This window comes from Ammospiza caudacuta, chromosome Z, assembly GCF_027887145.1.
Source record: "Ammospiza caudacuta isolate bAmmCau1 chromosome Z, bAmmCau1.pri, whole genome shotgun sequence".
Taxonomy (NCBI): domain Eukaryota; kingdom Metazoa; phylum Chordata; class Aves; order Passeriformes; family Passerellidae; genus Ammospiza; species Ammospiza caudacuta.
In genome coordinates this window covers 6,690,287-6,712,827 of record NC_080632.1, presented here as the reverse complement: position 1 = coordinate 6,712,827, position 22,541 = coordinate 6,690,287, and the positions used below count along the sequence as shown (strand labels likewise).

General features: G+C 45.8%; 1 protein-coding gene across 1 annotated transcript; it reads right to left on the bottom strand.

Annotated features, from left to right (window-relative positions):
* Positions 1 to 10,351: 10,351 nt before the first annotated feature.
* Positions 10,352 to 17,519, bottom strand: LOC131571503 (serine/threonine-protein kinase PAK 1-like). The gene is made up of 8 exons (XM_058824242.1): positions 17,299 to 17,519; positions 16,546 to 16,594; positions 15,667 to 15,779; positions 14,916 to 15,033; positions 14,031 to 14,130; positions 13,386 to 13,582; positions 11,906 to 12,043; positions 10,352 to 10,560 (listed from the first exon to the last, which is right to left on the bottom strand). Exons 1-8 carry the CDS (start codon positions 17,391 to 17,393, stop codon positions 10,459 to 10,461), a joined length of 912 nt encoding a protein of 303 aa, XP_058680225.1. The 5' UTR covers positions 17,394 to 17,519; the 3' UTR covers positions 10,352 to 10,458.
* Between the last annotated feature and the right edge of the window lie 5,022 nt (positions 17,520 to 22,541).

The window sequence follows — 22,541 nt, the reverse complement described above, 5'->3', positions numbered from 1 at the left end:
CCACTAAACTGTAGAGCACTCCAGATCTACTCTCTTTTATACACCATACACTTATACACTTGCACAATTACAAACAGTGCACTGACAACACAATGCATTATCCATGCAGCAACACAGTGTCCAGACACCACACACACACACACAAACAAAACACACACGGGTTCGGCGGTTCTGCCCTATCAGAACAATGCACAATACATATACACGGGTCCACCCGACCCACCCCTAAGGTCGCTAGCGGTTCTGCCCTATCAGAACGATGAACCCCATCTCTAATATAGCTGCTCCACCAGCTACACCCAGACGTCTCTGAGTGATTTACTCCCTAGCTCTCTTTTCCCCCGGGGGCCTCTCAGTACATACCATATTCTCCTCCGCAGGCCAGCAGGTCCTTGTCTGTCCTCTCAGGAGGCAAGCTGAGATGAGCAGAGCCTCCTCCAGGAAAATCCTAGAGCGTGCCTAGGAGTCCGTCGGTTCCCCCCTGCCCCTGCGGGGACCGAGACAGAAGGTATCTCTCCCTCCTACCTGGCTCACCAGAATGTTTTGCAGAGAAAAGAAGAAAGCTCACAACTTTGTAAAAGTTGTAAATCTTGGTATGTTTATTACAGCACCAGACACATGCGGAGAATGCTCTCCTCAAAAGGCATGCGTACCTCTCAGGATTTCACGTCTCCTTTTATCTCCCCTTCCAAATACATCTGCATACAGTTTCACAATAGGTTCATACATATTCATTCTGTATAACATTTATTGCAAGTTCTCCTTTATCAAAAGAATTCATAGGTCAGGGCAGATCGACCTTGTGGTCGTTTCTGGGTTTTTTTTTTCTGTCACCTCAGTATCTCTGTCCTGCAGTTTTTCCCTTCAGCCTTTGGCCTTACAGACTTTTCACCTCTCCTAGACATTTTACCTAATTCAAAATGGATTTTTACTCTGTCTCAGTAGTTTTAGGTGATTGGCTTTAAGGCATCTTTAAGGTGTGGCAAAAAGCTGATAGCCCAAGAAATGCTGCTAGTGTATTGGAATTCGGAAATGGTTGGTTTCTGATTGTGATGGCGTGAATTTTAACATCTGTATTGTCTCACCCTTCTCATGAGACTGGAAATGGAATAAAAGTTTTTAAAACGTCTCTCAGTTGCCCCATCTCTGGGTCAGGAATAGGGTGTTGTCCCACAGGGCTGGAGATAAATTTCTTGCCACAAATTATTGACAAATAGTAGGTGAAGTTCATCCCTTGTGGCAAAAAGACCCAGTGATACCTTTGCAGTTGTTCTACGCTATTGATGGCTGGAACCAAAAAGGCAAATGGAGGAACATCCTCTGGATGAAGTGGAATGTTGAAAAATCAATCTTTTAAGTCAATGACAAGAAGAGGCTGGTCTCTTGAAATCACTGAAAGAGAGGGAAGTCCTGGTTGCAGAGGCCCCATGTCCTCTATGATATCATTGAACTTCCTCAGCTCGTGGAGCAATCTCCAAGAATCAGAAGTCTTCTTATGAATGACAAAAACTGGGGAATTCCAGGGACTGTTTGTAGGTTTGATGTGGTCTTTTTGTAGTTATTCATTTACTAATTTTTTGAGAATATTCATTTTTTTCTGTTCAAGAGGCCATTGATCAATCCAAATTGGCTGATTGGTTTTCCATGATAATTTCAGAGTGGCAGGCATTGCTGTGGTTTTTGTCAAACACCCACGTCTATCTTTGCTCCCCACTGGGACACACGTCTCTCCCATTTACTGTGATGGGCTTCTGCACCACGAAGGGACGGATGGTTGCTGTCCTTGCCTTGGGACCTGTAACAGTAATCATGAATTCACTTTGCAGACACAAGATAGCTCCTCCAATACCTGTGAGAGCACCCATGGGTGTCACCAAATTCCAATTGCATAGCCAAGATGCATGAGAAATCACAGTGATGTCAGCCCCTGTGTCCAGCATACCTGCCATATGAACAGTTTGACCAAGGTGCATTAGACTGCATGTCAGCTCTGGCCGTTCATTGCTGACATGTTTTATCCAAAGAACTTTAGGCATCAGGCCAGAACTCTGAAAAGGCATTTCTGAGCATACAACTTGCTTATTTCCGTTCATTGGTAATGCAATAGCAATAACTATTGTCATTTTTTGGTTCAATTACCTCTGGAGCATTGTAAGCAAACGTTGAAATCATCAGCTCTTATTACAATTTGCTGAGATGACAACTGGAAAAACTGAAAGTCTAAGAATTTTATTACTGTCCTTGCCTATAATGAAAAAGTCTTGTCTTTGTTGTCAAGTACCAATATCTCCTGTGAGAATGTATTAATGGCAAACGTTTTTTTTTAAAAAACTTTTAAAAAAATATATTATTTTGGAATTTGCTACGTCACATTGTGCCCCTGGAGGTAATAAGTTTGGGTCAATTGGGAGATTGCTGGTGATTGAAAAGATTGCATCTGGACCAGGTTTTCCCAAGTATCCTTCAAGTTGTTTGAATGTACTTGTGATTGAGCTGCCATCATTTGTTTCTCCACATGACAGCGCTGCACACTCTTTTTTGGGTTTCCTGTCAGAGGTTTTCCGTCTCTCTCAAATCAGGAGTGGCAAACATTGGCAAAATGCCTTCCTTTCCTGCACCGAGGGCAAACATTAGATGTTTTTGTATTTTTTGCAGCCTCAGGACAGTCCTTTTTTAAATGTCCAAACTTATGAGAGTGAAACATGGGCCTTTAACTGAATCAATTTGCAAAGCAGTGAGGGTTTTCTCAATAGCTTTTGTTAGCCTTTCAAGGGCTTTTGCAAGCTGTTCCCCCACCATATTATCTTGCATCCTAGCTACATGTAAAGACGTACCCAGCTTACTACAAGCAGACAGCATTTGGGGAACTCTGGGGAGTTGTTCTGGCAGAGCTAAAATTGTTAGTGTTCAGGAACACATAATCACGGAGTGATCATAGGCAGCTGCTTTTATTGAGGAGCTCTAAGTGTCAGGGGTACAGACCCAAATGTGACTCTGACATGGGTTCAGGATAAACACGTTTTTATATCCTTATTGTTATATAACTACCTATTATTATTAAACTTACATTGTTCAATTATATACATTGATTTCATCCAAGCATGGATTTTGTCATTTCTCTCAAACCCCCAAACATCGTTTCTCATGATTCTTGTTACGATTAAACAATAATTATATCCAATTACCAAATTGGATAATTGGAAATATATCCAATTATCATAGTCATTAAATGATTACACAGTTGCCGTTTTGCATGATCCAGTAAAGCCTAACATTTACCGTATCGTAACATTCTTCGGGGCCTACTGGGCCCAACCTTTCTTTCCAATCCCCCCCCAAACATCCCATGCTTTTAGAAACATTTTATCCCTATAATATCAAAGCGACTTTTTTTACAATCATTGTTTGTGTTTGCAAAAGCAAGGCTTTTAATTAAAAGTGGATGGGCTGACTCATCCAGACATTGCCTCTGAGCAGCCTGGGTTAAACAATCCAGAAAAGAGCCATAGGATTCAGTTTCTCCTTGCCCAATCAGAGAATAGGCATTCTCATGAGTTCCCACAGGTTGTACAGTTAAAAGGGCCCTCCAGGCTGCTTTCTTAATATCTCCAAGCACAGCCCAAGACAAAGCCTCGGCCTGGTCTTTGACTCTTTCATTTGGAGCATCGCCAGCTAAAACACCGTGAGCTGAGCATTAGGACCACCAGCATAACTCTCCACCAATTTGTTAAGATGCTTTCACCATTCTAAATCCCATAAAATATACTACGAGTTTGTAAAAATCATCAGAGAAAATATCATTACAATCTGACGGTGTTAGGTCATAAGAGTCAAATCTACTTTTCACCACATTGCTAAAATACGGGGAACTCAGGCCACCATTTTTGATTTCTTTCCTTAAATCTTTGATTTCATAATGTGAGATGGGCTACCATCTGGAGTTAGCATTATTCCTTCCATACCTCACTGCATTACAAGCAAGTCTCCATTAGGTGAAGCAAAGTCTTTATCTTGCCTGACTTTATATCTTATCTCAGCCCAATCAGCCAGTCTCTTTGAATTATTTCCCAAATCAAAATCAGGTATACCAAGCTCCCTTTCTGGTTTTGTAGGTCTATCATGTAAAAGGTTAACTTCTTCTGAAGACTCACTGGAATCACTAGAGTTACTGTCCTCCTTCTCTGCCATGGCCTCATAAATCACAGACTGTCTCTGAAGAATTTCAAGGTGACCAGAGCCTGTTTGCTTTGTAATGTTACCAGAGAAATCATCCTCCCTTTTGCTAGTAGAGACACTGGTACTGAGAAATTTTCCCCTCTTTCTCTCCCCCTCCTTTTTCTCATAAGCAGCAAAGACTTCGGGTCCTGGGGGGGCAGAGGGGGGACCCAGACATGGCTTGGAAAATGGTGAAAGTTGGGGGGCACACTGCCATGGTAGGGGTGGAGGTGTCACAGCCCCAGTCTGAATGTCAGGGTCTTGAACTAGAGCTGAAGCAGAGGTGGGAGGTCTGGGGACTCAGCCTGAGTGTCAGGGGTAGGCACAGACACAGCTGAGGAAATGGAGGGTTTAGTAGAATGTTTAAACATATCAATCATGGTAGGACACACCAGAAGACACTTAGCAGCTGTTTGATCTCTGTTTGTGGTAAAAGCATTGTATAGTTTCAGTCCTAATAGTTCCCAAAGAGGGAGTGATAACACAGAAGCTTCATCCACAGCTGGAAACTGCTTCTGAATGCATAATTGTAAGTCATTTAACTCAGTTTTTGAAATGTTACAAGAATTAGATTTGACCAGTTCTTTAAGGTTTTTATAAACATCTCTAGGCAAATTGGACATCTTGCATCCTATCATGTTCCCTGACGCTTACCTGATCTTAAAAAACAGGCAAGTATTGTCAGATCTCAGTTCTGATCGAGCCAGTGACAAGGGTAGAAATCCAACTTCTCTCTTCTTGCAGGAATTATAATCTCAGGATTCGTGCTTCGTTCAGCAGCACTTTACAAAAATTACCTTGGGCCTTTCCTACAAGTCAGACACATTTGCAGATTTATCTGCTTCAGTCAGGGGCACCAATTTGTTGGACAATACCGTTTTCTGACCCAGAGATGGGGCAACTGAGAGGCATTTTAAAAACTTTTATTCCTTTTTCAGTATCATGAGAAGGGTGAGACAATACAGATGTTAACATTCATGCCATCACAATCAGAAGCCAACCATTTCCTAATTCCAGCACACTGGCAGCGTTTCTTGGCCTATCAGCTTTTTGCCACACCATGCTGTAGATGCCTTAAAGCCAATCACTGAAAACTACCCCTCGTGCATCCCACTACAATGCATCTTTCATATTTCTATTTCTCCAAAGTATCAAGTCTCATTTGCAAGGCCATCTTTTGAAACCTTTTTCTAGCTCCATTTCTCTCTCAACAATATCTGTCCTATTCCATATCTAAGTCAGCATTTCTTGTCTCAAAGTTTGCATACAGATGTATACTGTGTGGGCCTCCTGTCAGGCCCTGAGAACTCTGTACAAATCCATCTCCAACGCATGGTTATGACCAAGGTTATGACCCCATAAGTAATGATTATGACCATAGTTATGACCCCATTACAAACGCCACCACTGCCTTTGCACTTACCATACATAAAGCCACAATTGATGTTATCCACCCTATCATTGCATCAGGATTAAATCGTGAGAAGGTAGTACTTTACCTCTCTGAACATCGGATATGAGCCAGAATGGTAGAAAAGAAATGGCAAATTGCAAACATAGAATCCTTTGTTACTCAACAACAGTGGGGATTCATCTGTGAAAGCAATACCATTGATGCCCAAGACATATGCTTAGATACTGAACAGTGTGTGCCACTTTGAGATCCACCCAGACACCATTCAGAAAACAGCGCTTATACACACTGGTCAAGGCTCTGTATGCTTCAGAACTGCCTGTGCCTCATTAAAAATGGACAATGAAAATAGATACTTACTTATTAAAAATCACTCCAACTTTCGCATTAGTAATTTTGTTAATGTTATAGACTGTGATTTTACATATTCAGTGCCAGTAGTCTCTCACCAATTGATAAAGGCCAACTACAAAATGTATCACCTGCACCCATTGGCATAAACCTTACTTTGGTAAAACAGTTAATTAAAGATCAAGATTCTGATCAAGATCTTGAGAAAAATGAAAGAGAACGGAGAGAAAATTTTAATAACTGTTCATCAGGATGCAAAAGAAATTAGCAGGGTTCTGCAAAACATAAAGCAAGAAGCAAGTCATCATTGGTGGGATGTACTTTTTGGATGGTCACCAAAAGCAACAGGTATACTTGATGCCCTAATCCCTCCAATTATTGTTTTGCTCCTTTTAGCTGCCAGAAGCTTAATTTTGTCCATTGCAACACTTATTTGGAATTGGAGGATGCGACAACTAATGGCAGTCTTGAATTCATTGCCAAGAGCATATGGAATAGCCTTCAAAGATACTTACTGTATGACTTGGTTGGATGAGGAAGAAACTGTGTATTAGTAAAAGAATTTACTAACCCTATATAAAAAGGGGGGAATGAATCAAGGATTTAATAAAACTGAAAGAGTTAAAAGTTTACTAGATTTAGTATGGGGGGAGAGTATAGCAAGAAGAGTAGAAATAATAAGGGATAGGTAATTTTTAGCAGGTAAAGTAGTTAAGACTAGGGTAATATATCACTTGCCTGTCTTTACTATGTTTAAAGAAACAGGATGGTGTGGGAATGCGCAGAATTAGAGGGTTTTGGGAAAGCTGCAAAAGGCAGGCCTCAGAGACAGTAAAACTGTGATTAGAGCTAAGCAGCAGCCATGAGATAGGTCACCAGAAAAATTATTTAAAAATTAGAAAAGCAAGGACAAATAGAACAATATTCTCTGTATTAACACTTGTCTAGAATAACTCTCTAAGCTACAGAAAAGTTTATCTAGCAAGATATTAGGAAGCTTGAAGCTTAATACTGGAGCTCTGTGCATTGTATTTTAAGGCTTACAAGTAGGTATTGTATTTGAAAAAAGCAAGCACTGTTTTAACCAAAGGCACGTGTGCTTGTAGTGATTGGACAGTAGAACTACTGTCAATATGCTCTTCCTTTGTGTGATTGGTTAAACAACTTATAAAGTAAATTGTAACTATAAGTTCTTGGTCTGCTGCCTGGGATGTGAGCTCATGGCATCTTCCCATTGTCATAACCATGTAATGAGACTGATGCTAAAAAATAAAACAGCTCAAGGTGCGTTCCTCAGCAGTCCCCTTCTGTTTGTCATTTGTACATAGCTCCCAACTGGTGATAAGTATTTAGTATGGGGGGGAGAGTATAGCAAGAAGAGTAGAAATAATAAGGGATAGGTAATTTTTAGCAGGTAAAATAGTTAAGGCTAGGGTAATATATCACTCGCCAGTCTTTACTATGTTTAAAGAAACACAATGAGATGTGGATTTCTTTGTGACAAAGAGGAGGACTGTAGCCTGCACCTGGGCCCCAAAACTTCAGCTAAAACCAAGGGGTGTGAAAGCCTGCCAACAGATCATAAGTAAAGAGGTCAAATTGAGGAAGACGTCTTGGCCTTCATCAGAAGACCATTCCCCACTTCAAAACCCACCAACCCATTCAAAGTGAAAGACTGCACAAGCATGAAGGAACTTTGGACTCAATTATAATACATTTTAAAGTGGAGGTAGGTGGGTTAGCTAATGAATATGTATTAGGTGTTTTGGGAATTATATGAATATGTAAGACTTTTTTAGATGAAGAGCCAGAGTCTGTGATTCATTGCACATGTCGTTAGGAGAAGACTCATTGTGTGCCTGGTGCCTGGTTAGGAGAAGACTCATTGTCTGCTGGTATGTAATAAACATACCAACTTCTAACTTTAACTAGTGGTGAGTTTTATTCTGTGCTTCACCACGATGGCTCACAATACCAACCACATGACAACAATGGCTCCATTATGCATTGTTCCTCTTTCAAAGGTTAATGACCCACGTGTTGCATTGTGATTTCATGGGTTGCCTCAGATACCTCGGGTTTCTCCCTGTAGACTTCTTTCCCAGGTGTGTCAATCACCTCTCCTTTCCCCCACCCTGACCCCTGCTGAGCACTGTCTGTCAATCCTGGCATTCCAGAAGGACATTGAGTGATTGGCAGAGTTCAAAAGATGCCTTACACCCCTGGAGGACATTGGGCCATCCAGCTGTCATTTGTCCCTTGAGACATCCCCCTCCACCTGGTTTGTGGGATCCCTCCCCCTCTCCCTGGAGTTAAAAGGAACAGCAACCACACGGTTCGAGAGGTTCTGTTAGAGCTGTTATTGGATTCAGAGGCCTGTGGGCAAGGAATAAAGCTCTGGATCGAAACCCACTAGCAGAACCCAACTCCTTTCCTTCATCCTTGCCTTAAAGCTTCTTTGCCAAGGTAAACCTGAGCTCCTGCATGTCTGGACTTGTCTCTAGCACCCAGCTGCAACATCCAGCTTAGCCAGACAAGTCCAGGCACGTCCCTTGGGGCTATACTGGTAATTAATGCCAGTACCCACGGACTGACCAATACACTGTTTCTCTTTCAAAGGTTAAGTTCCTACGCATTGAACAATACACTTTTCTTCATTTCTCGTTGACCTGCTCAAACATGGATCAAATATGACAGGGCCTTGGACACAACTCCAGTTCCTGCCACAGTGGTTTGCAAAATATCCCATTCCTCAAATTCTCCTTTTCTGGTCAAGAGCCTCCTAAAAACACTTTCTTTCCCTTAAATGCATTCCACCTACCTTCTTAGAAGGAACACTCTCTCTGTTCTCAAGGCCAAGATAGCCCCATGCACACATTAGGCACTGCAATGGGGGAATACAGGACTAAGCACTGCTTGCTAAAGCTAAAGGAATTCACAAGACTAAGTCCCGTTTTTACACTTTAATATTTTCCCAGCACCTCTCCTTCCTATTCTGGGAATCAAACACAAACATTTTCCCATAAAGTCCTGCATGTGCTATTGATGAGTGAAGACACATTATAACTTTCTTTCTGAAATATATGAAGAAAACATAGATTCCCCACTGAAATTATTCTGCTCCCTTCCAAATCAGTTCACTGCTTAAGCAAAACCCTCAGGCACATCCCCAACTCTCTCTCTCCCAGCAGCTCAGAGCTGCATTGCACAGCGCTTGCTGTGTGCCAGAGAACACAAAGCAGGCTGGCCTGGTGGGCCTGAATATTCCTGCCAAACACTCTGCATCTCACACCTTTGCTCTGGCTCAGTGCAGAACTGCAGGATTGCAGGCGCTTCCTCCCAGAGCTGCGTGAGGCGCTGGCTCCTGCAGATGTGCCCTGCCAAGCTGTCCCTGCCTCACGCTGGCCTCGCTTGCCCTGGCACAAGAGCCAGGCCTGAAGGAGGCTGCCCTGTGCTCCAGCCTGCCGAGCAGCCCGGCTCCCTGCCCCGGTGCCCAGAGTGCTGCACACACTGCTGACCTTTGCCAGGAGTTGCAGGGCAGCCGGCAGAAGAGGAGGAATCCTCAGGCAGCCCAGTGGCCCTCGGCTGCCCTGGGCCTTTCTCTGCTCCTGGGCACACTCCAGACGGCCAATGCCTCCAGGCTGGGCTGTGCCCAGCACGGCTGCGCTTCCCCTCGGCAGCAGCCAGCTGCCACCTGGGCTCTGAGAGCGGAGGATTCGCCCGCTGCCAGGAACAGACACCCAGGGCCCGGCTGCTGCCTCTTCCAGCTCCAAGGGCCTCCTTCCAGCCTGCCTCTGTGGGGCTCAGCCTGCTCCGGCCTCTGCCGGGGCTCTGCTGGGGCTCCACCCCGGCCAAGGCCGGGCCCGCTCTCACCTCACAGGCGCTGACAGCTCTGCACCACAGGAGACCTTCCCGAGCACCCTCTCTGATCTTTCTGCTTTCTCACTTGAGCAACACTCTCCTCCAGCCAAAGACATTGCATTTAGGGACACAAATCCAAGTGGCAGGAAACCAAATGCTCTTGAGTCATGACTGAAGGCCTGAATCCACACAGGTGTCTTGGCTGCCTCTCCTTTTGCCTGCAAATGCCATTGCCCTTTCTGCCTCAACTAGAAATACCACAGCTGTGCCAAAACCAGCCAGTGGGCCATATTCCAAAGGCAGTGTAGTCTGGAGAAGATGAATGAAGAAGAACCTTCTCCACTTACAAACCACACCAAAGAAGCCGTAAGTGTGACTTAGCACCAGTAAAAAACAAGTGGTCATTCAGAAGAAAATGCTGAGCTGTCTGAAGGGGTCCGAATAAGGGGAATCTTCCGAATGAGTTGATGTTTCTGAAACTTTATTTAATAATAATCCTACTCTATAAACCTATACTATAAACCTATTCTATAAATCTAAACTACTCAACAATCCTACTCTATAATCCTACTCTACAATCCTACTCTAAGTTGGTTATGGAGATAACATCTTGATTATTACATTCTTCTTCTCCACTTGTCCTTCTTCTTCTTCATCTTGATTGAGTTGATGAGTGGTGCCAAACTGGATGCTGGCTTGGCTGAACGTACAAATGGATGCTGTCCACAGGAAAAAAATACAACAAAGAACATTGAACCATGACTTTCCAAGCTCAATGCTTTGGAGAATCAATCAGGATTCCTCTGGGTCCTAAAAGACCCAGAAAGAGGAGAGCAATGGGACCATCTGTTCCCCCAGTCATCATGTGCATGACCTTGCCATCACAGACAAATCTGTGAACCAAAATCCCACTCATCTGTTTATTGTGATGTCTTCACCTTGCTCGGATTTTTGCCCTGCAGGTGCTCTAGAAATGGTGCTTCTGTCCCTGGGGTTTCCTCCTTTCAGAAAAATCCAGTGATTCACATAGGTCCCTGCCTTTGCAAGACAGGCACTGTGCTGATTCCCACAGGGAGACAGAGCAGTGTCTACCTTTCCATGCCCGGCCCCTCGTGTGCTGGATGGCACCTTCCTTCCCAGCCCCGTGGCACTGGGCCCTGCAGTTCCCTCTCTGCCACACAACTTGGCACTAACCCTGGCACAGTTCCCGTCTGCTTGAGCGTGCCAGGCAGCAGATGGGGCTGGGACAATTCCCTCCCAGCTGTCCCTGTTTGCGAGGCAGAAACCTCTAAGGGTGGGCTGGGGGGGCACAAACCAGGGCCCCTCAGAGGCTCACAGTGAGCCCCCCACGACCCCTCCTGCCCACAGCCAAATCTCTGACTGCTTAGCTGGGACGGCTTCCTTGGGTTCCTCCACCACCTTTTCATGACTCTGTACCCTGCATTGCTCTACTTCAATTGTTTTGCCATTAGATAAAATGAAACACCCCAGGAAATTACGAAACAGGGCAACAGAAACAGTCAGGAAACAGAGCACCTCTCCTCTCAGGAAATGCAGAGAGAGGTGGAGTTACTCAGTTTTGTGAAGAACAGGCCCCAGGGAGACTTTGTTGCCACTTTCCAAGACTTCAGATTGGCTTTGAAGAAAGTGGGGACACCTTTTTTAACAGTTCCAGTTACAATAGAATGTGATGAATATTTTTAATCAAAATGGGGATCAAGTCTGAGTAGGTCTAAGGAAGAACTTGTTTACTCAGAGCCTAGTGCAATACTGGCACAGGCTGTCCCAAGAGCTTGTACGTGCCCCATTCCAGGTCAGGTGGCAAAGGGCTCTGAGCAACCTGATCACTTTAAAGATGTCCCTGTTCATTGCAGGATTTTGGACCGGAGGACCTTCACAGGTCCCTGCCAGCCCAGCCCAGTCTAGGATTCCTCACCATTTTCAATTGAAGAGCAGCAAGAGTGGAGGTGAGGAGGAAGGGGGCTCAGCTGATGCCTTGGACTTGAGTGGAGGAGGAGCCCATCCCTCAGAGCCTGTTTCACCTGCAACCCCTTCACATTTTACCTTCAGGAGCTCCTTGGCAGACCAGCGCTTCTGCTCATCTGTCTGCAGGCAGCAGCTCAGGAAGTCACACAGGCAAGACGAGAATCTGTTGGGCTGCCGCAGCTGTGGTCTCTCTCCCCTGGCTGTCCGTTGTTTAGCCTGCAGCAAAAGGAAACAGCAGGCTGCACCTGCTACTTTCACATCTCTAGATGCTCTCCCAGATCCCATTGGTTAAGCTTCACTCTGCAGTGGCAGTTTCTGCCCTGGCAGAGACCCAGAGATGACTTTCCTTTACCAACAAAAAACCCAAACCCTGATGCAGCCACAGTTTTTCCACCATCCTGCAGATCTTGCCTTGGCAGCTGATTTCATTGACTGACCTAGTAAGTGGGAACTACATCACAAAGCATGTTTCCTTCCCTGAAGATTCACATCAGCTTGACAGGCTTTTTGGAAGAGGGACTTTGCTATACTAACTCTACTATTTGCAAGGATTAGTACATGAAAGGCATCTCTGCAGTGCTTGTTGGTCCCTGAAACACAACTGCCATAAAACAAATCTTATTGAGCTTCTTTTCCTCTTCTAGAAAAAACTGCTAAGTGAAAGGAAAGAAAGGAAATCCACCAGCTATTCCTCAGGAAAGGAAAACAAACATTTAGAATCTGATATTCAACACAGACACATTAACATGCATGCACAAATATATTGAGATGAAAATGCCTGCTTGGGTGCACAGGAGCCACCTGTAGCTCTGTCTCTCAATGCACATTTTTGCTTCTTTATGTGGCAAAAGGAAACCTTTTCATGGTCAAATCAGAAGAAGTGCCATGCCTATGGTCACTCTCTGCTCATCAACTTGCTAAAGTACCAAGAAACAGCCAAGGGTTTGGCGTACAATTCTAACTGCAGTTGGAGAAAAACACATCCTAAACACATCCAGGCATCCCACACACATGACTGAACAATGTACAGATGACTTGAAAATCTGAAAGCTTCAAAGACCCACAGGATTTTAAAAAGATGCTACAATATGGAGGAAAATTGATGCGCTGTGGTTCAAAAAGGGAAAAGGAAGCAGAACTGCTTGGGCATTGCTTTGGTGGTTGTTTCTTTTTCACTTTTTCTGTTTCTATAAAACTGAAACTGGGAAGACTCAACCTCCATTTCAAAGGATATTTATCATACATCCAACCGTTCCACTGAAAAATTCTTGTCCTTAAGAGCCACAGCTCCAACAGGGTTCAAAAAGCAAATGAGAAATGTCAAGCATGGCTGGAGGCCAAAATGGCAACTTTCTGAACTGGTTAGGTTTCTGAACTGCCACTTCCCTTCTGATGCAACCAAATCTATAGTGGTTGCTGCTGTGCTGCAGGGACATTTTTAGAAGGGGACCTTGGTGGAAGTGGGGCCAGCAGATGGCAATGGGATTTTGTCCAATGGCACATGCAGGACATGGACAGGTGAGAAAGACACTGGGATCAGTGAGTATTTGCTCCTTACTGAAACAGGAGTTGCATTCCTGCAAGGAACTTCTTGTTCCACCATTTCAATGCCCACGATTCCCAAAGACCATATGTCCACTTTGGGGCCATATGGTTGGCCTGTCACCACTTCAGGCGCCAGCCACCCAGAAGTGCCGGCCACGGAGCTCCGTCTGCTCTGCTCAGGGGTGAGCTTAACAAAGAGGCCAAAGTCAGCTGTGGGGAAAACAACAAACCGTGAAAGCCAGCTCCAATTAGGAAACCAAGCAAAAGAATTCCCCCTTCTCAGTCTAAGAATGTGCTCTTGAATCTCCCAGAGAACTGTCCACGCTTGATTTCCTTGGGGCTTTAGCCAAGGTAGTACTGAACTGGCCCCATACAAAATAACCCTGTTTTTTTAACGCTGCTCACAGCAGTGGACTTTATTCCCCTGAAGCTTTAGACTGTAGCTCCCTCCCTCTGGAAGGGACATACACAGACCAAGAGCAGTCTTGACTGCTTGTGGTTCCTTCTCATACCCCTGTGCACGTTGCAACTGTGCCCTCAGCTCACAGCAGGGGTCCCTGAGCTGCCACCAGCACCATTTTTGGGGAGCTGGCTGTCACTCAAAGCAGCCCCACACCCACATCCCTGGAATGCTGCAGCTGACCAAGAATACACTGACCCAGCTTGACAGAACCATCGGTTCTGAGAAGGATGTTGCAGCTCTTCACATCTCGGTAGATCACATCGTTTGAGTGGAGAAAATCCAGTCCTTGCAGGCACTGAGCAAGAAAACAAAGAGGAGGGCAAAAATAAGTGATGGGATTTTATCACACAAGAAAGGAAACAAAGAATCTAAAAGATTCCCTCTGCAGGGTAGAACACAGTGCCATTGAGAGGAAGAGCTTGCTGCTCCAACACTTGCAGAGCAGGACCTTTCTGAGGAAAGGCACGCCAACTTCTGAAAGAGCAACAGCACCTGCTGTTGTAGACTGTCCCCTGCAAACCAGCCAGGATGACTGCTGCTGCAGTGCATGTGCTATCTCCATGCAGAAGACAAATGAGGGTTTTGCTGAGAAAGAAAAAGTCCCTCCCTTTGGTGTGAAGCAGATCACTTTTGGGTGGGAGGCTGCATGACAAAGGTTTTATTGCTGGCCTCAGCACAGACTGGGAAGTATCACATCGGTCACCTTCCTGAAGTAAAGAGCATTTTGGCTGCACTACTATCCTTTTCAGCAGAGGACTGTGAGAAATGAGTCTCTCTTTTTTCTTTGCTGTTTGTTTCAAATCCTGCCACCAGCACCTTTGCTTTCACAGGCAAGGAATGCAGTGAAAACAGGCTCCAGGCAAATGTTTAGAGAGGCAAAATGGAGAACAGCAAATACAAATACATGAGACAGAGCGAGAATACAACAGCAGGAGAGAAGAGTACTGGACCTGAGTACAGGGAGTGCAGGGGCACTGGCAGGCATTTCACTGCTTGGCACATGAAACCTCTCCTGTTCTGAGCCCCTGTTTCCCAGACAATCCTGCCCAAGCCCTCAGAAACACAGATGGGATTGCTGACCTCCCGACTGATGGCTGCCGTCTGGTCTTCAGACAGGCAAGTCTTGCTGATGATGTCACTCAGAGTGCCTCCATCCATGAACTCCATTACTAGCCAGAGTTCATCACCCACAAGGAAGCTGGAAGAAGGAAACAAGGGTGTGGAGATGAACATGCATGACTAGGGTGTGTTCTTGATTGATTCTCGTTTCCAGGTTCCTTTGTGACTAGGACAGAATCAAAGGAATAGACATTCCCTCTCAGCTGTGCATTGTTTGCAGTCTGTGCAGTCTCAAGAAGAAAGGCACAGCTGTGAAAAAGGAGATGTCTTAAATGGCCAGCAAGTGAAAAATGCAGTTTAGTAACAGATAAAAAAACCTGTCACACTATGTGTTTCTGGAAATAAGCACCTAGTCTTCCTGGCATGCAGAGCAATGGAAAAGAGGGGACACAATCCAAGGGAAATTTATATTAGTCTATCTGGACAGAAAAAGACACTTGATAAAAATCAAGCCCCAAAACAAAGTGGTGGCTGTGAACTTACAGGCTATTGATTTAGTAAGATATGACTGATCCCGGGTTTTGAGTAATTTTCAAACTATGTATGCCAGAGAAGACTCATGCAGACAAGAGGCACTCTCGTCCCATCCATTAGAGATGAGCAGAGCAATAATAATTGGCCAATAATTACAGCTCTATTTTCTGCCACTGACCAAAGTGGGATTTTACCTTGCCTGTTTGCTATATGTAAAGAAACATTCACAAAATCTCACCTGTCTAAATAGTTGATCAGATTGGGATTCCTATTAATTTTCATGACCATGAGTTCATTGGCTTTTAATTTCTTCTTCCTCAGTCCTTTTAGATTTATTTTCTTTATGGCCACCTAAAATGACATTGAAAATCAGTAACTTGAGAAGTTGGTGGCACGAGACCACAATGCACATGATTTTGCAATGACACAGCTGAGCTGTGCCAAACTGCCTTGTGATTAGGCACTGCAGTAATTAAGAACTGACATTCCAACAGCCCATTTCTCTGCTGCCTTGGGGGACAGCTGCAGGACACCTGCAGCCACTGACGTTTTGCCTTGTCCATTTGGTAACAGTGGTGTCTAAACTATCACCCCCAAACCTCTGACCACACTCTCTGCTGCTTTGTTTGGGATTCAGAAGAAGTAATCCATGCCTTAATACTCTTGGGCTACATCTTGGGCTATGGGCAGGGCTTAGAGCTTTTAGGGACACCTTGCAGATCTCTCCCTATGTGCAGTTCCCAAGTGCAGCACTGCAGGTGGCTAAGGAACTACCAGTAACTTTCAGATGGATTTGCTGGCAGCCAGAAATGAGAATTCAGGACTCTGAAGCTGTAGCCCGAAAGAGCAGTGAGGTGCTCTAAGGCACCACCTTTGTTTTAGCAATGGAGAGCGAGTGAGCGCGTCCTTCTCTGAAAGGAAGCGCTGCCCTCCGTGCTTTTTCCTTCTGGCAGCTGAGGAGGACAAAGACTGGCCCAGATGTATTTTGCAGTCTGGGACCAGTCTGTGCTTCTTGTGCCTTTTCAGCATGGCTCTACCCAAAGCTCCAGCCACAGCCCACACCAGAGGAGAAAGCCCCTCAAGAGCAGCAGAGTCTGCGGGGCCTGTTGACATTTACCTCTCCTCCTGTGGTATTGTCAACTGCTCTGCACACATCCCCAAAAGTCCTAGAAACAAAAAAAAAGCAAGGAAAGTAGAAGCCATTTAGATCTTTCAGGGAAAGCCAGCCCACTCAGGAGGTCTCTGCTGTGAGTGCCAAAAACCTGCAGGATGCACGAGAGCTCTGCCAGAAGGCAGATAATGCATTTTCCTCTCAAGTGCATGGACACTGGGCCTGTTCCTGAACTGCTTGGGTTTCCTGCCTCAGCTCAAAAATAGACCAGCTTCTTCCACCTTAGGTTTCACTTTCTAAACTGTTCAGTTTTTATCCTGACCACAGAGTATTTCCTTCAGCAAACTCTCAGAAAGAAATGTTCCTGAGAACTGTTATCTGACAGATATCAGGGAGTAGGTTTCTCTTTCAGGCAAGCAACTTTCTTCCCTCTTTACTAGGATGGCAGTATGAATTGGAGATATAAAAAAATGCTAAGGAAATTAACACAGAGGTGTCTCACACTTGAGAGATGAGATTTTCCAGGTCCTGTTCCTTGCTGCAGGCAAGAATTTGGCAGCGTGGAGGTGTCTCTGACAGTGCCTTCTGAGCACACACACAAAGTCTGAGCAGCACTGAGAGATGGGACAATCTATCCCCAGTGTGGGAACATGGGGATAGATGTCTGTTTGCAGCTTGCCTGACTTCATGGTGGATAGAAATTCCACCAGAAAAACACCTGGCCCATGGTTATGTAGAAGTCACTGCGGTTGGACTCACCCACTGCCAATATCTTCCAGTTTGGTGTATTTCATCCAGGGATTTTCCTTGTTTACTATTTTCCCTGAGGGAAACAAAATGCAAGATGCTGACATTAAAGCAGAGACCTCAGCTTCCAGGAGATACAAAAGGCAGCCCCAGTGCCTGGAGCTCTGAGCCCTTTGTGCTCAGCTGGGTAACAACAACAACAACCAGGCAGACAGGTCTGCAGCACAGGTGGCCAGCACAGAGACTGATTTTCTACAGCAGTTCCTGTGGGGACTCCTGAATGTGCCCGTGACACCAAACTCAGGAGAAACATTTGGTACGGCTATGCTGACACCTGCACACAATGCACTGTCCCTCAGACAAGAAATACAGCAGACGTACTCAGTAGCTCCAGAGAGTCACCCTCGACCTCCTGTTGCTGAGCAGCAGCTGGGTCAGCACGGGAGGTGAACAAACTGCCCTGGCTCCACTTCTCAGGTCGGGGAGAAAAGGCTCCTTTAGACGATGCTGCTGCTGCTGCAGCAGGCTTGGTGACAGAGCCCATGTAGATCTGGGACAAGAAATGAGTTGATATCAAAAAGGTGGCTGGCAGAAATTACCCTGAGATCCCTTTTTGAAATGCAAGCCCTTAGAAATGTGCTGTCAGCCACATGCAGGGCTCTTAAATGGCTTTTTTCTGATGTCCACTTCTCAAACTGGATGGATCAAAACCAAAGGCTAGTTTTACTCGAGTTCATGGTCAGATTCATGTTCCATTTTCATGGATTTTCCAAAGGATGACTGCCACAATCACCATTCTATTGCCTCTCAAGGATTCATTTCCCCCTCCAAGAGCTGCAGACACACTTTTAGTTCCTTGTTCAAGAGTTCTGCCTCCTCCCACTGCCTTCTCTTTTCCTGTACCATCTTCAGGTCATGCTCAACCTGTAGCACTTCTGGTGGGCACTGTTCCTGTGCCTCACTCCTAACCTGGGGCCCTTCAGTGGCAGAGATTCGCTGGTAATCTTCACAGGCTGCCCGGTGAGATGCCAACACTCGCTCCTCAAATGAAACAGAACAAAGCAGTCAGACACTACAGCTTTTTCCTGTCAGCCAGGAGTCATCGACTGTGAGGAAAGGGAAAGAACAGATTGACAAGGGATACAGACAGCTTGTTTCAATCCCCCATCTGGGTCACCATGTTCCCCTGTAAAAACACCTCAAGAAACAAGGAGAGCAGGAACAAGCCAGCAGGAATGAATTTGGATGACTGCTGGCCAAAAAGGCCAAAGGACAAGTCCCTCTATCCAGGGCAGCAGAAGAGATTGAGCACACCCGGAAATGCCCTTCAGAGTGATTGTGATACACACTACAGCAGGATTGCAGTCAGAGGCATCACCCCACTCCCTGCTGCTCTGCACTGGAAAGGCAGTGGGGCAGAAAAGCAGAAGGGCAGACACCACCAGTTTGGGGACTGCTCTTTCACTCACTTGCTTTTGTAGAGACTGAGGGAAGGGATTAAATTTCTCTCTGATGATTTTTATTTCATCCTCCAGCTTCTTCTGCCTTTCCTTCATCTGAGTTTGAGCAGTCTGAAGCTCTGCGTTCAGCTGTGCCTTCATCTTTTCTAAAAAACAAGAGAGAGGATGTTTCATGGGTGGAGTGCCTGCCACTCTTTCACTCACCTGGTTTTGTTGATCGCCTCTCTGCTGATTGAGATTCTCCTCTTGAATTCTTCCCACATCTTCCTTGCTCTTTCTCTTCACGTCCATGATGTCACTCTGTACTTCGGGCAGCTCTGCTTGTGGCTCTTCCTTGATATTCTGTACACACAAATGCAGACCAAGTAACTGGGAATTGCCATCAGCATCAGTTTTTTTCCTCTTGCAGCCTCAAAATCACATTTATTCAGCTTCTTCTTTCTGCCTCCCTACCCACCTCTGCCTCCATTACAATCCTCCTGTCCCAGGGCAACCACACCTTGCAAAACACACAAGCAAAGCCCCGTGACATCAAGCACTAAAACGTGAGCACTCGGCAACCGTGCAGTGGAAGCCCAAACACAGAGCTTCAATGAGCCATACAGCTAGATGCTCAAGCCAAGGCAAGAGCCCTTTAGGGCCTCAACATCACAGGTAGAAGTCCAAATTCTGCTGATGCTGCCTGCAGGAAATCCCTGGCTCCTGGCAGGACTCCAGCACTCAGCATCCTCAGCCAGCAACAGGAAGCACTGGTGGCTCTGAAACTTGCACCTCTGCCTTGCACTAAAGACAGCATCACCCACAACTGGCACTCACGGGCTCTGGATATCCAGTCTCTGGTGTGACCAATGATGGAGTCTGGCGTTCATCCATCTCAATTTGCTCCTCTTGGGCTTCTTCTCCAGGAGCAGCGGGAGCCAGGGGAGAGATGGCTGTTGGTTCTGTCAGCTGTGGCAAGAGAGAAGCATGAGGTACCGGCCGTCACCTATCCTTAAGAACGTAATTTCTTTTCAGATCTACCACCATATCTTCTAAGGAGAAATCAGATTATTTTGCAGCAACATAGGGGTTCTAAGTGCGAACCAAACAAATATTAACAGGCCTTTCCAACACAACTCTTGATGGACATAAGGTTGATAATCCTCCCTGGCAGCTATCAGCAAGCAACAATGTCACTGTAAACTGAAGCTTTTAGTCCTAGAAAGCTCTGAAATGGAAAAGTAAGAAAGTAGCCGGAACACCTTTGCTACTGCTGCTGCAGACGTGGAAAACTCAAACTGGATCACAGTCTCATCCAGTACTGCAAAAGTGCAAGAAGCATTGTGCAGTGGCATCTATGCTAGCGGGAAAAGGGGAAAATGAACAGGGCAAACCACTCCTAGCAAACCAGCAAACCACAAGATCGAAGTGTCACTTACTCCAGTGTCTACAGCACTTGGATGTAGTGATGGCAATTTTAGTAGGAAAACAGCCATTGTGGGGAGCACTGTCATGTGGGGATTGATGGAAGGCTGCCTGAAGGTCCCTCATGAGCCTCCCATTGTCCAGGATAAAGCTTCCTCAGCACCTCCTCACTGGGCCTATGCTCCACACCCTTGTCTAGCTCCCCTGTCCTCCTGTGCACACACTGCAGCCCCTCCATGACTTTCTGCTTCCCATGGACCCACAAGTGCACACAGCACTCCAGTTGTGGCCACAGCGCTGCCCAGCACAGGGCCACGCTCACTGCCCTGCTCCTGCTGCCCCACTGCGGCTGACACAGGCCACCATGCCCTTGGCCTTCTTGGACACCTGGTCCCAGGCTGGCTCTTCTTCAGCTGATCTTCTACCACACCCCTGGGGCCTTTTGACTCACACAGCTCTCCTGCCACAGAGTTGTACATTTGACGTCAAATACAGCATCCACCATTTCTAAATGGACTTCTTGTTCTGAGCAACGTAAGAAGCAGTCAAGTTCTTGCAGCTTCACCCCCACTCCAGACTGAAAGGCATTGCCAAAGCTGCAGACCTCATCACTTAAGGCATCAACACAAACTTGCCCATTAATGCTTTTTGCCTCACCAGGAGGATTCATAACTGCTCACTTTCTTTCTTTGGCCACACAGAATAAGAATGGGCCCCACAACTTCATGGACAACATAACTATATAAAAAGCCAAAAGGTACGTGACCCAAAAGACTGGGTAAATCTGAAGAATAACTAAAGAAACAGCAGACCAGTTTCACAAGAAAAAGACACCATTCCAAAACTGGAAATCAAACAAACAAAGCCCCATGACCGCCAGATCTGCCACGTGCTCCCTCGGCCACAGCACTGCAGAAGCCAAGAGAGAGACCTTCCCTGAGCCAAGCAGCCAGATGCTCTCCCAGAGGCAACAGCCCTTTGGGGCCTCAACATCACAGGTCAAAGGCCAAGTTCTGCTGTCACAGCCTGCAGGATATCCCTAGCTCCTGGCAGCACTCCAGCACTCAGCACACTCAGCCAACAACAGGAAGTGCTGGTGGCTCTGAAAATTGCACCACTGCCTTGCACTAAAGACAGCACAACCCACAGCTGCCACTTACAAGCTCGGAATATCCAGGCTCCGGTGAGACCAATGATGGAGTCTGGCGCTCATCCATCTCAATTTGCTCCTCTACGGCGTCTTCTTCAGGAGCAGTGGGAGCCAGGGGAGAATCAGCTGTTGGTTCTGTCAGCTGTGGCAAGAGAGAAGCTTGAGGCACAGGCTGTCACCTATCATTCAGAACCTCATTTCTTTTCAGTTCTTCCACTATATATTCTAAGGAGAAATCAGAACATTTCATACCAACATCCGGATTCTAGCCCCACAGACTAAAATAAAATGGGGCACATAAAAAGAACTGTGGATGGATATAAGTTTGATATTGCTCCCTGGCTGCTATCAGCAAGCAACGCTGTCTCTGAAAAACACAGCTTTAACTTCTTGAAAGCACTGAAATGGAAAAGCAGGAAAGCGACAGCAACACCTTTGTTACTGCTGCTGCAGATGTGGAAAACTAAAACTGGATTAGAATCCCATCCTGGGCTTAAAAAGGGCAGGAAGTGTTGTGCAGAAGCATCTTTGCTTGTGGGAAAAGGAGAAAATGAACAGGGCAAATCTCTCCTAGCAAGCCACCAAGCTACGAGATGGAAGCGTCACCCGCTCCAGTGTCTGAAGATCCAGGATGCTGTGAGGGCATATTTAGTAGGGAAACGGCCCTTGCCTCCCACTTTGCAAACCCACAGCTGGCACTTACAGGCTCGGAGTATCCAGGCTCTGGTGAGACCAATGATGGAGTCTGGCGCTCATCCACCTCAATTTCCTCCTCTTGGGCTTCTTCTCCAGGAGCAGCGGGAGCCAGGGGAGAGATGGCTGTTGGTTCTGTCAGCTGTGGCAAGAGAGGAGCATGAGGGACAGACCATGACCTATCATTCAGAACCTCATTTCTTTTCAGATCTTCCCCTACATCTTCTAAGGAGATACCAGAACATTTTGTTGAGACATAGGGATGCAAATCCACTCACAAAATTACAATGGACCAATTCAACAAAAGTGTAGATGGATAAAAGTTTGATATTGCTCCCTGGCTGCTTTCAGCCAGCAAGGTTGTCTCCGTAAAACTCAGCTTTTAGTACTTGAAAGCACTGAAATGGAAAATCAGGAAAGCGACATCAATGCCTTTGCTACTGCTGCTGAAGATGTGGAAAACTAAAACTGGATCAGAATACCATCCTGGGCTTAAAAACGGCAGGAAACACTGTGCAGAAGCACCTTTCCTTACTGCATAAGGAGAA